Below are 15617 nucleotides of genomic sequence, written 5' to 3'. Positions count from 1 at the left end.
GGTTTACCAATGACTGCAACAGCAGTATGGAACCTTGCTAAGGAGGTGGAGGGGCTTTTCCCTACAGTTTAATTGAATATTAAACTGTGCAATGGGTATTTACTCTTAATAAGACACCAATACAGATGAGAGATTCCAGCCTCATCCACAGAGGTCCCACATCACTACAACTCTTCATTTCTATAGTGCATTTTACACACAACTCACTCAGAGTTTATCCATACTGCAGGAAAACTCCAAATCTGGGTAAATGGCTGGAGTTTACTTTTGATCAAAACATCCTTCTATTCAGTAAAAGAAAAATAAACAAACACCCCTCGTGAGGTGTATAGATTTCCTACAGTGTATTCTTTAGCTAACAGGCTGTGCCACAGCTGTGAGCAGTGAGTTACTTCAGCAGAACTTGTTAGTGCTGGTGTATGACACAGGAATATTTTGTGCACTGTTATAGCCAATTCAGAGCTTGAAGAGCTATTTTGAATTTGACAGTGAAGGGAACAGAGTCCTTTCTTTAGTGCCCTTGCAATAACCTCTACAGATGAGACAGGCATAGTTTGAGAATGTTTCACCTCCTACTACATTTGAGCTGAGCAGAAGATACTCTGTTACCAGTCTGGAGAAAGGGAGGCTCAGGGGACACCTTACTGCTCTCCACAACTACCTGAAGGGAGGTTGTAGTGAGGTGGACATTGGTCTCTTCTCCCACGTAACAAGCAATAGGACAAGAGGAAATGGCCTTAAGTTGCATCAGGAGAAGTTCAGATTAGATGCAGGGAAAAACTTCTTTACCAAAGGGGTTGTCAAGCACAGGATCAGGCTGCCCAGGAGGCATCCCTGGAAGTGTTCAAAGGGCTTGTGGATGTGGCACTCAGGGACATGGTTTAGTGGTTGACTCAGGAGAGTCAGGTTAACTTTAGCTGTCCTTCCAATGACCAAACATCAAAACAAACATAATCCACAACCCAAAAGGTAAGTGAACAAAACCCTCAGGACTAAGACTGACTGACATTGAGAGAAAACAGGTTCACTGTCAGCACTGCGTGTGGCGCTTCTCTAAGAGTATCTTGCAGAGGGAAGACAGGGAGCATGGGGGAGCATATCCCAGATAGCATAAGGAACATAAAATACTGCTGGAACTCCAAGCCTTTATGTTTATGCTTATATGGTGTTGGATCTTCTCTGCTATACCCTAACAAGTCAATACACGAGCCTGTTACATTTTGGGTTGTTCACACACACCTACATGTACTCCTCACACATTCTCTCACAGTACAAACACCACCTGGATACACTGACATTACTGGAGTCCATCCCTCTAAGTAGCTATTTCAAAAAACACTGTATTTATGTTCAAACAGCAGTCACCAAAGTCATTTGAGTATGTTGGGACACCATGCACATTCAACAGGTTTATACTTGGAAAGGATCACTTCCAAACCTAGTTACAGGGCAAGATTTTTGTCTTTTGTCACAGACACATGCAGTGGCCTGAAGGAAGAGTTCGGTAAATACACAAGCACTGGCAGGCTGGAAGCACAATCCTGACAACACTCAACCATTAAGTAGGGCTATTTCCTTCTTGCCAGTCACAGCACAGTAACTCCCACACACTACTTTTGAGCATTTGCAGCAGAGTTAGGCTTCTAGAAAAACATCTGTCCAGTCTTAAAACTGATTTAAGACTAATAAACAAAAGCATTTTAGAGATGAACTCCCCATCAAACGAGGTACAGTTGAGGAGTTTTCAGACAGTTAATTCCTACTATGATCCTATAATCATTTAAGTAAACTAAAGGGAGAGAGAAATTTTCTCTTTCCTAAAGGAAGAGTTAAAATCCCAAGTGACAAATCCTTTAAATATAAAATTAAGGGCTAGGGGTAGGAGGGAGGACAGGCATGATTTAATGATACAGTTGACAGAATAAACAAAGTCTCCAGCGTCAGCATTCAGCTATAACATGCCACACTGCATTAATGCCTAATTTAATTTTAGTTAGCTTTAGTTAACTTTTCAGACAAAACACACATCCTGCTTTAATGCAGCAGAGGAAGCAGCAACATGTAAACCAGTAGTCTGACTACAGTTTAAGACCTGTAGGGGACAGAGGTTTTTCCTCCAGTGTAGTGCTAAATCTTGAGGGTTTATGCATTGGGTGTAAAATAAAGGAAAGATGCTCTTTAACAGACTTTCGAAGAAGTTATTTTTCTTCACTAAGGAAACTGGAACTATGAAAGGGAAACTCTACACAATAAAATCTAGAAGGAAAACAGGACTTGTACATCTCTTGTTTAATCTACAGTGTGGTTTCAGGTAGGTAAATATTTTCAGCATTCTACTATGAGTTTTCTTCCATACACACACCACTGTGTGTTCTCCTGAATACACCCTGCCAGTATAAACCTTCTGAACTCCTATGAGTGTAAGCTGAAATCAAGATGTGCTGACTGGGAACACACAGCTCCAGAGCTTTACATTGTTTGCACTAGTGAATACGAGCAATATGCAAAACCTGCCATGATGGAAGAGAATTATTGTCAACTTAAGTTATCAACACTAAGTGTCAGTATCAAAGCCCCTTGGACACTGAGGATAAGGGCACCAGAGATATTCTTTAGCTCCCACTATTTAGAATAATTCTTCCTAATCCACCTAGTTTTCAGCTGTGATTTCATGAGAGCAGATCACATTACAATGAAACAAAAAGCTCAGTATTTGTCCCCATATAGTAACTCTTCCAGACACAGCCCAGCAATCTATCAGCTTCTCAGATTCTTGACCTGTACAGACACATGACCTTTGATCATTTATTCCTGCAAGCCTTCCACCAGTTTACCCAGCCATGAACTCAATGATGTCAATAGGGATAGTGTTACTTCGACACATTCTGTTGAACAGTTAAGGGGCACCAAATCTGTCTGTCTTAGGCACTTTCAGCAACTTCTTGTAAAGAAGTCCTACAATCCAGACCTCTTTGCTTACCTTTTTTTTTTTTTAGATACCTATCACCTCTTACCAAGCTAAATCTGACACCTGCCTTTAAAATTATGCTAAACTAAACTGACAGCATAAAAAAGCACTGCTATGGGCTCAAGTTCATTCCTTTTAAAGCTTACAAGGATCATAATTCTACATTACTAGCAGAATTACACAGGCACATAACAAGCCTGCTAGAGAACTTAACAACTGCAATCCTACCCATCACATACCAAGAATATCACTGTTTTTTGTAGTTACAAGTATACATAAAGCAATGCCTTTAACTCATTCTTACAGCAAATAGCCTTTCACACATAAAACATGTTTGCTGGAATATGTCTGTACCACAGCAGGCATGAGACAATTACAGTCATTACCTTTAACTGAAATCCAGTCTCATTCACCATTTCTTTCCATCCACCTTCCTGAAAATACAGGAAAAGAATGTTCAGTTAGGGTGATTTACAAGTGCTGCGGCTTTCCCAAGTCCCTGTTTGAGAGCCAGCATCCGAAGAGCTTCTCCAGTAAGCCTGGCTTTTACCTCAGCTACCCTCCTCAGGTCTTTCCAAGATTCTGGTTTAAGAATAACCAATCATTATGTTGTGCTTACATACTAATCTCCCCCCCACATGCGCTTCTCTTCACTACTCAATTACCTCATTCTATCAAGTGGGGGCAGGAGCCACACAGCTTTGTCTAAAGAAGTAGCTCTGGTCTTTAGAAAGAAGGGCATTATCTGTTGCCTTTAAGATTATCAGCAGCTCCAAGGACCTTTGCAATTCGAGGCAGAGTGCAGAGAACATACAGGTGACAACAGTTTATGTGCAAGTTGGCTGGTTTTCCACTGTTTTCAGCTCCCACACATTGGCTCACCTACTTAGTATACTGTGCTATGGCAAACACAGCTGCTCAGTCCCTATTTGTGAATCCACTGTCAGAGCGCAGAAAAAACAGACATCCAACATCTCCTAAAGTTGAAAGCTGCAGAATGCAGTGCTTAAGCTGACAACTAGACCACAACTTTTGTGACAATGATGATGATCCAAACCACAAAGCTGGAGAGTGAATTGGAAGCCAGTACTGTCTCTGCAGCCAGCAGTACAGCATGCCTACTATTTCAGCCTCAGTCCTATGGAAGCTTTCCCAACCAACACACATTAAGTTCCCAATACGCTGTTTCAAAGAGGTGGAAATTCTCTCCTAAGAGCCTTAAAACTTCCCTGGAAAAAAGTCATAAGGTACATTAGAAGGGCAATTGTGCAACTGCGCAACTGCAGTGGGCTGTTAAGAAGCTTTTAGCTGGACAAGCCTTTTCCACCTCAAGTTTATTCACATTGTCAATCCTTTCTCTCAACACAGAACAAACTGTGGGTCAATAGAAGTGAAGAAAAGCAAAAGGACATTATCTTAAATAATAATCACTAAATAATGTATTCAGGAATAACTTTACTATACCTGCGTTAAAAATGAATAAAAGATTTTGTCTTGGCAAAGAACAGGATGTGAAGCCACACGTAACAGGAAGTTTTCCAAACCAATTCTTCTTCTTTCCACAAAATCTGGATCCATATTATCTGCCGATAGCTTATGCCAAACAAAGTCAGCCTAGTTAAACAGAAGAGTATCAACAGTAAATAAATAACAAAAAAACCAAAGCAAGCTGCAGCTTCAGTTTCCTTACCCTTTTTTCTGGCAAAGGTGGAACAACAATATGTGGGTAAGTAACTGACAAGTAATTCCTCAGCAACTCAAATTCACTGTAACGTCGCCACAGGGAGTCCATTGGGGCACATTGTCCCTCGCTCTGGGACTCAACAGCTCTGAAGGATAAAGCAGCAAAATTGAGCATTAGTAAGGTATCACCTCCTCCCTCAAACCATCAGTACAATTAGAGCAAAGGCCCCAAGAAAAGACTGCAAGAACAATTCACTCATTACTGTGTAACTTGCCCATAACCTAAAGCAACCTTAATTTCATATCTACATACTTAATTTAAAAGTATTTATAATTTCTGCCTGACAGCACTCAAACTTTTTAGGAACACAGGAAAAGTCAATGCACTTACATACCAAAAACAGAATAGGTAGATCACAGTCAAGTAAAGAGTCACACAGGTAACTTAATTCACATCACTACAGAATTAGGCATATTTCTCTTGGAACAGTGTTAGGCTCCAAATCAGCACAATTTCATAAGCAGATAAAGGATACAGAGTATTACAAGAAGGAATTTACTATTCAGTGGAAAAGTCTTCACTTCAAAGGATAAAAATTGTCTTGCCTGCAACAGCTATAATAGTTATAAACAGCAACAGCTATAATAGTTATAAACACAACTTTAAAAATATTAAGAAATTTTAAAGCATATTTTTAGAAAAACACAACAAATTTCAAAGTACTTCCATTTTTTTGTTCAAAGTAGTATCTTTTTATATTTAAGGACTAAGGACATAACAAACTAGCTAGAGCAAGCTAGTAAAATTGATGCATCTGAAAAATTTGAAAACTTAAACCCAACATGACCTAGCAAGGTATTAAAGGATTTCATGTTACTACAAAAGGAGAAATTATGGAATACTGTAGAATTGAATAGTAATATAAAAATTTGACAAGAAAAATCATTTTTCACACAAGACATTTAAAGCAACAGAAATACTTTGCAGTAACATAGAATAAGCACTGAGTCAGTAACAGCCACTAAAATTTCACTGCCAACATCCCACAGAATTCTCCCCTACTAGAGTATTTTGATTCAATGAAGTTGCAACTGCAAATACAGAGTTCTGAAGAAGGTAAGCTCAGCTTAGTGCTGGACTGAGAGGCTGTGCAGCATTCTGCCCCATGCTAATGTTGCACAGTTTAAATATTCCAAGACCACTTCAGCTCAAAGCAGGTATCTAGTGATTGTACTATTGCTCTGTAAGAGGTACATTGAATAGATAATGAACTGAGCTACTCTGTCTCCAAAGATTAATTGTTTAGTTGAAAGCTGAAAGCACAAACCTTACATTCCTAGCGGAGAAACTCCCAGCAGGGTTTTGTAAACAACCTGGCCATTCAAGACACTCAGAAGTACCTCAGTATTACAGATCCTTTTAATCTCCAGCCTCAGCACCTATCAACCAGTTGCACTGACTGACACTATGGGCTTCAAGAGCACCACTTTTGCATAGATTATCATCAACCATTAAGCAAGACTGTCACCATCAATACATCAGGGGATAATGTGGATCCTGTCTGAGAACACCCTGCACAAGCAAACGTGAATAGGGAGGCAAGAAAAACACAGGTCAGGACTGCCCTGAGAATCCAGCCAACATCACAGGAGGACCCATCTATGCTGAAAACACAGATGCTGCTGTGACAGTGGGAAAACTCCAGAGATTTGCCCAGAGCTGGCAGATACATTGAACAGAATGAAGCAGATTGCAACCACCCTTACCTAAATGCAGGAAGATCAGAGATTCAGATTTCAGATCTGGAAGTTCACCATAATAAAATGGATATTCTATCAGACAAGAATGAAAGGGAAAAACCAAACTCTAGGATGCATTTGGTGCATTGCTATTACATGTCTGTGTCACTGTTATGCACAACCATTTCCAAGTACAGCAAATGCAACCCTGGGATTGGCACAGGAGTTGTGTTTAATCAGCTCTTCTTTCCTGTATTGATTTTTCTGTAATAGGAGAGTCTCGTTATTTATTTTCTTCTACAATGTAACTGAAGTTTAAGACTGAGTGCATCACCTCATAACCAGAGGCAGGCTCAGTGTGTGCACACACCACTGACATTTATGGCAGCCTTGCCCCCTTCAAACACACAGGAGGGCTACAGATAGTGAAGAATACCAACAAAGGTTAACTGCAAGAACAATTCACTTTATTTTTTAAATATCATTCTAATTTTTCTTGTCAATATGAGCTCCTAAGGAAAAGTACTCCTAGCTGCAATTATTTTTCATCTCCACATACCTTATTCTGTGGGCTCACACTGCCATAGGCAACTTCAAATATAAAGTCTTCTACTTCCCAAATACAAGGTACTTAGAAAAGTTCATTTGTCTGTTTCATTTCAACATAGCGTGTGCCTAAGTGTGATCTTCTGCCTCTAACCAAACCAATTCCCAATGCAGTGCAAGTCTGATCTTATCTGTATCACTGAATAACCTGTAACATCAATGAGGTCAGCACAGAGAAAAATGAAAAAGAGTTTATCCCTCAAGGAAGTTTCTGGTCCAGACATTCCTACTGTTTTTAAGTGCACTGCTGTAGAAATACAGCTTCACAAGATCCTAGAAAAGAAATTTTATTAGGATGCATTTTTCTTAAAACTCCCAATTTCTACAGTCAAGAGAATCACACTATCATTTAATAAGTTTCAATAGTTTTAACATCACAAGTATGAGAAGAGAACTAAAGAACAGTTCTCTGCTGCAAACTAACAGTAGAAGAAATTAAATCGAGAAGATTGTCTTTAAAAAGTTACTTCACAGATTAAAGTCTTTTTGGGGAATTACATTTACTCAACTTCCATAGTACAGACTACAAGTTAGAAGCAAATGCACTTACATTTCACATTCCTATCCTACAAATACTGAAGGAAGGCAAATACACCGACAGGATCATCACATATTCTAATACTGCAGTAGTCCCTTACCATTTGCAAGGGTTCAGGCCAACGCACCATCAGTAAGCTGTCACTGTAAGAGATCACAGCCTTCTGACAGGAAAACGTTCCATTCTAAATTATGCTCTTAGTGTTCCGTAACTGTTTGGCAGAGTTAAATATAAACTAGAAACAGCAAAGACCACGTGGAGCCTCAACTGTGCAAAAAAACTTTCTCAACGTGACTGCTGTATCAGCTTTGTATTTTTTAGAATAAACAAAACATTTCACTTATTTAAAAAAAAATCATAGTAACATCTCAAACCACACACATATACAAGCATTAAGCAGAGAACTAAATACCAATCAATATTTTTAAAAGGTCAATTAGGAGTGTAGTACTTCAGCAGGGAAGGACAACAGCTTTGTAGAGAAGCCTAATCCTATGCCAGCACAAACCACTACCTTGTTACTTGAAGTTTTATGTCCGTAAGAGGCCTCAAGAACTCCATGAGGACGGAAGCAGCTGCCACACCAAATGATGCCACTCACTGCACCTTCCCTGCCTACACTGAACACATTAAGGAAGTTTACTAGATCTAAAGCCTACTGTCAATTTATTCTGACAAAGCCGACCTGTGGAAAACAGGCTCGGCTTCCCTCAGTCTAAGTTAATGAAGCTTTACAACCCTTAGGAGGGACACAAAAGCTTTACACTATACCCTGAAGAAAAAGATTAAATTACTACCAGAGAATCTTGAAGGTCAAACCCGTCTGTGCAGCTTATTCTTTATTAAGTAGACAGCATCTGATACAACCTCCTCAGCAAAGTCTGTGTTAAGCAGCCTGACATTATTTCTCTTCTCGGATCATACTTGCATCCTTTATTCTAACCTGCATTTCTTCTCACTGTCTTAGAATGTGCCCACACGCTGCCTTTTACAGTGGCAGTTGCTGCTTTTATCTTCATCAGGAGGGCCCCTATGTACCACCAAACAAAGAAGCCATGCTTCTTTAATTAACTCATTTGAATAAATTTTAAATTATTTTGTAATTATTAATACTAGTTTCAGATTCCCCCTTACACCCAGGCTTACAGCAAAGCTGGCAGACTCTGCTCTGCAGAGCACACAACACTACAGACTTGGGTACAGCAGGAGAGCAGAAAAAGTCCTTTCCAAAGCTGTGGTGGAAAAGCCCTCAGTGCATAGTCTGCATCCACACTATGGCCTTTCAAAGGAGGTAGTGAGAGTTTAAAACTGCTTGGATGGATTTGGGACAGGCAAGCAAGATGAGAGAATTTTTTTTTAATCACACCAAAAATGTCTCCACCTGGTTACATATGAGGCCATAAAATATCACCAATTACCAGAATGTTTCTCCCCAGGAACCCCATTTCAGAAAGGAAGTAGAAATCCACAAAGGTACTCATTACACTCAATACCTTCACTACCATCTAATTTTTTAGACCACGTTATGAACTCTCCCATTAAATGCAAGTATTGTGGACCAGTTTCAATTAAGATTATAATCACCTGTTGACATTCAGTCAAACTTCTCAATTTGTTTTGGTTCTAAAAACACAATATAATACTTGTACAGTTTTCAGGCAGGAAAACCATATGTTTCCCCTTTAAGTACAGTTTTAACAATGCAAGTTATTCATTGAATGAACCAACCTGCATGAAAAAATGAAAAAGACAAAATTGAAACCTTCAGTTTTTACGTTCATAACTGATGTTATCATAACCAATTCCAAGATTACATTACTCCATGTCACATTCATTTGCCTTAATTCAAAGTGCCAATGTGAAAACTTTAGTCCATCTAATTAACCTCTTCTCACTTCCCATTTAAAACCAATTACCTTCAATGAGCCATTAAACAATTCTGAATGCAATAAAAAGACGAATGGCTGCAAAATATTAAATCAGACAAGAAGGAAATACACGGGTATATTTCCTTGTAAAAGCACTCACCTCTTCAATAGCAGAAGCATTAACTTTGCTTCCAGCCTTTGACCTTCCAGTGTATGAGAAGTGACACTTCCACTCCCCTACAGCGGGCAAGGTTCACTCTCTGTGCAGAGGAACACCATTTCAGAGAGAGGGGAAACTTTTTCATAGAATCATAGAATGGATTGGGTTGGAAAAGACCTCCGAGAGCATCAAGTCCAACCCTTGGTCCAACTCCAGTCCCTTTACGAGATCATGGCACTCAGTGCCACATCCAATCTCGGTTTAAAAACCACCAGGGACGGTGAATCCACCCCCTCTCTGGGCAGGCCATTCCAATGCCTGAGTATTCTCTCTGGAAACATTTTTTTCCTGATATCCAACTTAAATTTCCCCTGGCAGAGCTTAAGCCCGTGCCCCCGTGTCCTGTTGCTGAGTGCCTGGGAGAAGAGACCAACCCCCAGCTGGCCAGAACTTCCCTTCAGGTAGTTCTAGACAGTGATGAGGTCACCTCTGAGCCTCCTCTTCTCCACGAGCTTCTTAGAAATGGTCTTTGCATTCAGGCCTCTCAGAGAGCTGATACACAATGACTGCTACTCTACCTGGCAAGCTGTAGGACCAAGAAGCTGTCCTCCTGCCACCGGACTTTCCACAGCCAGCTAATTCTTTGGTTTTTCACAATGTCACTCAGTTTGCTGTATTTAACCAAAACATGATCTATTAGGCAGATTAATGATTCATAGTATCAATCAAGTAAAAATCAACAGGAAGTTTTCATTCCTCTGTATTCTTTGACCCCGCAACTTTCCCTTGTTTAAAGATCATGATGAATTTACTTTCTTTATTCCTAATACCTCCTTTGGAGGGAGCAGACAACTCTTCCTGCCTCTCAGTGACCAAAATCTGACTTTTGCTGTTTTATCAGGAGACAAGATATCTCTCTGGGCTTTCACCCTGTACCTCTCCCCAGGAAACCCCAGTGTGGGCTTTTCACCTAGCCCAGCATGGAACAGGAGACTGTGGGAAGGGTATTCAAACAAAACATAACAAAAGGACAAGATCTCAGATTCCCCTGGTGCAGCTCCGCTACCACTGAACTGTGTCCTGACTGGCCACTGATTTCCAAGTTCATTTCTCTCACAGAAACTTCCTTTAAAAGTTTGTACACTTTGGATGGACAATCCAAGATCTTAACAGAGAAACAGGTATCATTCCTCACAATTTAACTCTTGGAAAACTTTCCAAATACTGAAAAGAGAAATAAGATTAGTAACTTCCCAGTCATACTAGGGGAGTAAAAAGGAAATACACTGAGCCGCCTTGTCAAAGTACTTCAAGAGGAAGTGAAGACTAATAGAGGTGGAAACCAGGGATGCTGCTGTTAAGTAGTCAGATATCAGGCTGCACAAAGTTGTGCTACTTTTCCCTAAAGCCACATTTAAAACAAGAAAATACACTCCAGTCATCATATTGTTTGATCAGGAAGACCACACTAGAGATCTCAAAGTCAGCAGGGATGGAAGCAAAGTGGACTCAATGGGAAGTGTCCTAATACAACAGAAGAAATTGTTTACTTTAAAGGAGAACAGGGAAAAAAGGTATTCCCTGAATGTCCTATAATTAAAAATGCATCAAAACAGAGCCCTTACAGAGGTGCTCTGCATTCTGATTGACTTTCAGCTCCATCATGAAAAATAACAGGGTACAAGACCAGGATTCCGGGGTTTACAGTATCTCAGTTCCTGTAGTTTCATGCAGACTCTGACCTAAGACACAGCCGTCTAAAATTCTGACAAGTAAGTCTGAATTTAAGTAAGGTCCTGGATATTTGCAATTTCCCTTATAGAAAGTAAGTGATAGGCTAAGCACTTATATCTCAAGAAGAAATATTTAGCTACACATCTTAATTATAAGAATTTCTATTTGCCTTAATGCCATTTCCCACAAAGAGGTAGAAGTGTCCCCTGTTCTCATAGGGAGAATATAAAAACTAAGCTATTTTTAAATAACTGTATAGTTTAACAGAAGCTCTGAAACGAACTGATATCATGACTAATTAAATAGAAACAGCTCCCCACAAAAATCTAATTAGCTGATGCAGAAAGGTGTAAACCAAGAACACAGGGGATGATTTCAAGAAGCACAACACTTGGAATTTGCTGAGGCTCTGTGGTCCATGTTGTTTTGCTCTGTTTCAAAGAAACACACCTACATTAAGGCATAATACCACTTTAAAAAAATCATAAGTGTCACATGAAAATGTGAGCATACTAATAAATACTTTCATTTTGAAAGAAAAAAGCAAGCAACATCATCACTTGCATTTTGAAAAGGTTTTCATCAGCACTAGTGAAACCTACATGTTAAAAGTTTAAGCACTTAGCTCCTGTTCTGTAACAGCTACACAGTGGGCTTAATTGCATCCATCCTGTGTCTCTTACTCACCCAGATACAACTCCTCAATTAAAACTGAAATTAAATCCTAGATAGGGGTAATGATGGAACCCAGTTCACATAAACATATTACAATAAACAGTTTTATTCTTCAGCTACAAAATATCCTGTTACCCACAGACAAATTGCTGCAAGGCCACCTACAGCTACAGGCTCAGCAGGAAACACACTTAATAGCCACCAATTATATTTATGCAAGAAGTTTTGCCTGCTCAGCAAAAGGAATAGAGACCCCATTTTATTAGAGATGTGACAAACCCACATTTTCAATAGTTCTGTGACAAACATGTAATTGGTCTTGGTATTTGCTGACCATAGAATAAAATAAATCTAAATCAAAAAAATGCAATCTGAGCAGCAAAATACAGTTTTGCCACTATAAAAGAACAACTGGGAAAGAGCAGCAGGAGCAAGTGTAAAGTAACACAAAGATGCCTGGGAAAGGAGATGCAGTCAGCATGTTCTGGGGCTGCACAAAGCTGCCCCCAGAGTACACTTCACATCACAGTCAAACACCAATGATTCCGGTTTTCTTCTCTTTTCCTTCAGAAAGATCAATACAAGAAAAATAAATAACACTACTTACACCAGAAGATGTGATCTTTAACATCAAGTCACTGTAAAAGTACTTTTTAAACATCTGAGCAACTGCCAAAGAACTACAATATTTGAAAAAGTAATGAATGTTGATTTTGAATTTTATTCTTTAAGTTTAGCACAAATATAGTAAACGTAACCCAGTAGTTCTGCAGCCAGTGTGCCTGGTGTGTCCATTACTCACACAAGCTAAGAAGCCTTTTAACTAGAAACTAGAAGGTTTATGTGACAGCATTACAATTTGAACTCTTCAGAGCCTTTGCAAAATACAACTGCTTTGTTTCAGGTTTTATCTGTACAGCAGATCATTCCCAAGGCAAGGCCCCAAGGTTAAAACTGGTAATATAAAGAAGAGAGAAACAAAACTAATAAAGTTTAATTTTGAAATCCTTGCTTCAGCTGAGTAACATGATCCTGCATAATAGGAGTCATCTGGGACTGTTTGGGAAGTAACAACAAGAAAAGATTTTAAAACTATGGGCAGTACTCAATACTTAAAATTTTAAGTTGTCTTTGTGGTACCAAGCATGTTTACCAAATCAGTAATATTAATCTTGTTAACACAAAAAGAATGAAAACAGTAAGTTCTCCAGTGAAAGTTCAAGCTAGTATGAAGAAAGGAAAAAGTTAATTAACCCTAACCCTTAGACCATCTACAAGGAGGATGTGCTGATCAGATAAAGCAGAACAGTTCAAATATTAGAGGAGCTGTAAATTTTGACCACATGACATAAGTCATGAGACTTCTTTCTTTTCCAGTGATCTCCAGCAAGTTTAACTATTACTTTAGACCTCTCTCACATGCAACCTCATAAATCATGTATAAATTTACCCAAACTATGTCCAAGAAATAACCAAGCAGTTTTTAACACCACAATAAAGCAACAACTTTCAAGCATGCATTTTTCCACCTAGCTCTAAACCAGGAATTACAGTACAGTCACACAACACCAGCACTAGTACTGAACTGGAGATCAGCTGCCAAGTTTTCACAGGAAAAGATCCTCCAGAGTGGGTTGATAATCACATGACAAAGCACAAACCAGCTAAATCCTCTCATCAACTGTACCTGAATATTTTTAGGATTGGAAGGAGGGAAAAAATCTGTTTAGAATGGCACATCCATGTACTCTCAGAGTGAGCTCCCACCACCCACCTAGTCTCAATGAGGTAAGCAGTGTATGTTTCTTGTATGTTCATGGCATTCCTTCCAGTCCGTTTTTCAGCTTCTGAAACAGTGATTTCCATTTTCTTGGCCAAACAGTCTTCCATCTTTTTAGAAGAGAAAAATAAAAATCCATGTAACATTAACCACACAAGGCAAAGGCTACTAACCCTGCCTCCCCTTCTCCCACACCATATTTGTTCAAATAAGACAGGTCTCTATGGGATAAAGGCTTTGACAGGACTTCCTTTTATACCTGTGTTCTGTACCACATTTGCAAGTGAAAAAAAAACCTGCTTTGGGGGGAAAAGAGCTAAATCAACAAACTGACAACTTCAGCTACCAAAAATCACCGTGAGAGGGGAAAATGCAGAAAGGAAAAGTATTTTTCTTTACGGGTAACAAAGTAACCCTTTTAAAAAAACAAACAAACCAACGCCAATACTTTCTATCCAAACACTTCTCAACTAGCGGTGAATTCCTCCTCAGGACACCCGGGACGTGTAATCACCTCGCCCCTTTCACAGGAAACAGAATACATCCGGACAGAGATGTTTTTCTTTTAATCTCTCAGAGGAGGATCGTTATCTTTTACACATTGGCGGCCAAAACTCAATCAGAACCACACACCCACCCTGGAAAGGCAGAGCTGCACGGAGCAGGGAGGCGGATTCACTGGCGAAATTAAGGGGGAGGAAAAAAAGATAATTGATAATAATCAATAATCTGGCCTAGGGACGAGGGCAGAGGGTGCACAGAGTTCTCTGCCAGAGGCCGGAGCGGGTCTGGCAGCAGAGCCCCGCGGCTCCGAGGGTCGGGCTGCCCCGCTCTGCCCCTCTCAGCCCTGCTCTGCCCCTCTCAGCCCGGCTCTGCCCCCCGCTCAGCCCCTCTCAACCCGGCTCTGCCCCCCGCTCAGCCCCTCTCAACCCGGCTCTGCCCCCGGCTCTGCCCCTCTCAGCCCGGCTCTGCCTTCCGCTCTGCCCCTCTCAGCCCGGCTCTGCTCCCCGCTCAGTCCCGCCTCTGCCCCGCTCTGCCCGCGCTCCCTGGGCAGGGCTGGGCCCCAGGCAGGCAGAGGGAGGGCTCGGCCCACCTGTAGCCCCTTCCCGCGGTGGGAGCAACGGAGGGCACCGCCTGGTCCCGGCTCCCCGCCGCCTTCCCGGGCAGCGCGCTCAGGAAAGGCCGGTGCTGGCCCCGGCCGAGCAGGCCCCGGACCCGGGGACGCCGCCCCTCCACCGCCGCCCCCCGCACCCTCACCGCGGCCGGGGGCTGCTCCGGGGGCGAGAGGGCGCCGTCCTCCTCTTCTTCGTCCTCCTCCTCTTCGTCGTCGTCGTCCTCCTCCTCCTCCTCCTCCTCCGGGCGGCTGCCGCTCGGCTCGGGCTCGGCGCTCTCCATGGGGCTCGGGGTTCGGCCGCGGCGCTGCGCAGGCGCTGAGCCGGGCTCGGGCACAGATGGCCGGTCCTAGAGCCGGGCCCGGCCGGGGTGTGTCCGCAGGGCGGCCCCGCTGCTCGGCCCGAGGGCCCTGCCCTGCCCGCCCAGGGGCCATGAGTGCCCCTCGGCACAGACACCACTGCCCTGAGCCTCCTGCCCGGGACTGGGGCGGCTTCCCCTGGGCGGCTTCCCCCGGCCTTACGTCTGTCAGTGTGTACTTCTAAGGTTTATTTGTGTTGCTGTTCCTCCCTTGGTTCTCAGGTCACCCAAAAGTTTCTCGTGTGCACGGCTTTCCTGCTTGGATTTTTTGGCAGCCTGTGTTGTTCAAAGAACACACCTTAAACAAAAAATATACGTGCCATATTAATGGCAGATGCTTCAGATATTTTCTTGTCTTTTCGTCTGTAGCAGGACTTGTCACTTTGCTTTACACA

At 41.6% G+C, this 15617-nt stretch overlaps 1 protein-coding gene across 2 annotated transcripts in view; it reads right to left on the bottom strand.

Moving 5' to 3' along the window:
• Positions 1-15183, bottom strand: part of SNX4 (sorting nexin 4) — a 33283-nt gene extending 18100 nt beyond the window's left edge. Inside the window, exons 1-5 of one of the 2 annotated variants that reach the window (XM_071561845.1) lie at positions 15010-15183; positions 13747-13862; positions 4659-4797; positions 4433-4561; positions 3355-3402 (exon numbers count right to left, since the gene is read on the bottom strand). In XM_071561845.1, the coding sequence (XP_071417946.1) occupies positions 3355-3402; positions 4433-4561; positions 4659-4797; positions 13747-13862; positions 15010-15147 (570 nt within the window). In that variant the 5' untranslated portion in view covers positions 15148-15183. Of the gene's footprint in view, positions 1-3354; positions 3403-4432; positions 4583-4658; positions 4798-13746; positions 13863-15009 lie in introns of both variants that reach the window. The other variant, XM_071561844.1, reaches the window with a different exon arrangement.
• Positions 15184-15617: the final 434 nt, after the last annotated feature.

The sequence above is a fragment of the Pithys albifrons genome, chromosome 8 (assembly GCF_047495875.1).
Source record: "Pithys albifrons albifrons isolate INPA30051 chromosome 8, PitAlb_v1, whole genome shotgun sequence".
NCBI lineage: Eukaryota > Metazoa > Chordata > Aves > Passeriformes > Thamnophilidae > Pithys > Pithys albifrons.
The sequence above is the reverse complement of the archived record's forward strand: the minus strand, read 5'-3'. Positions and strand labels throughout refer to the sequence as shown.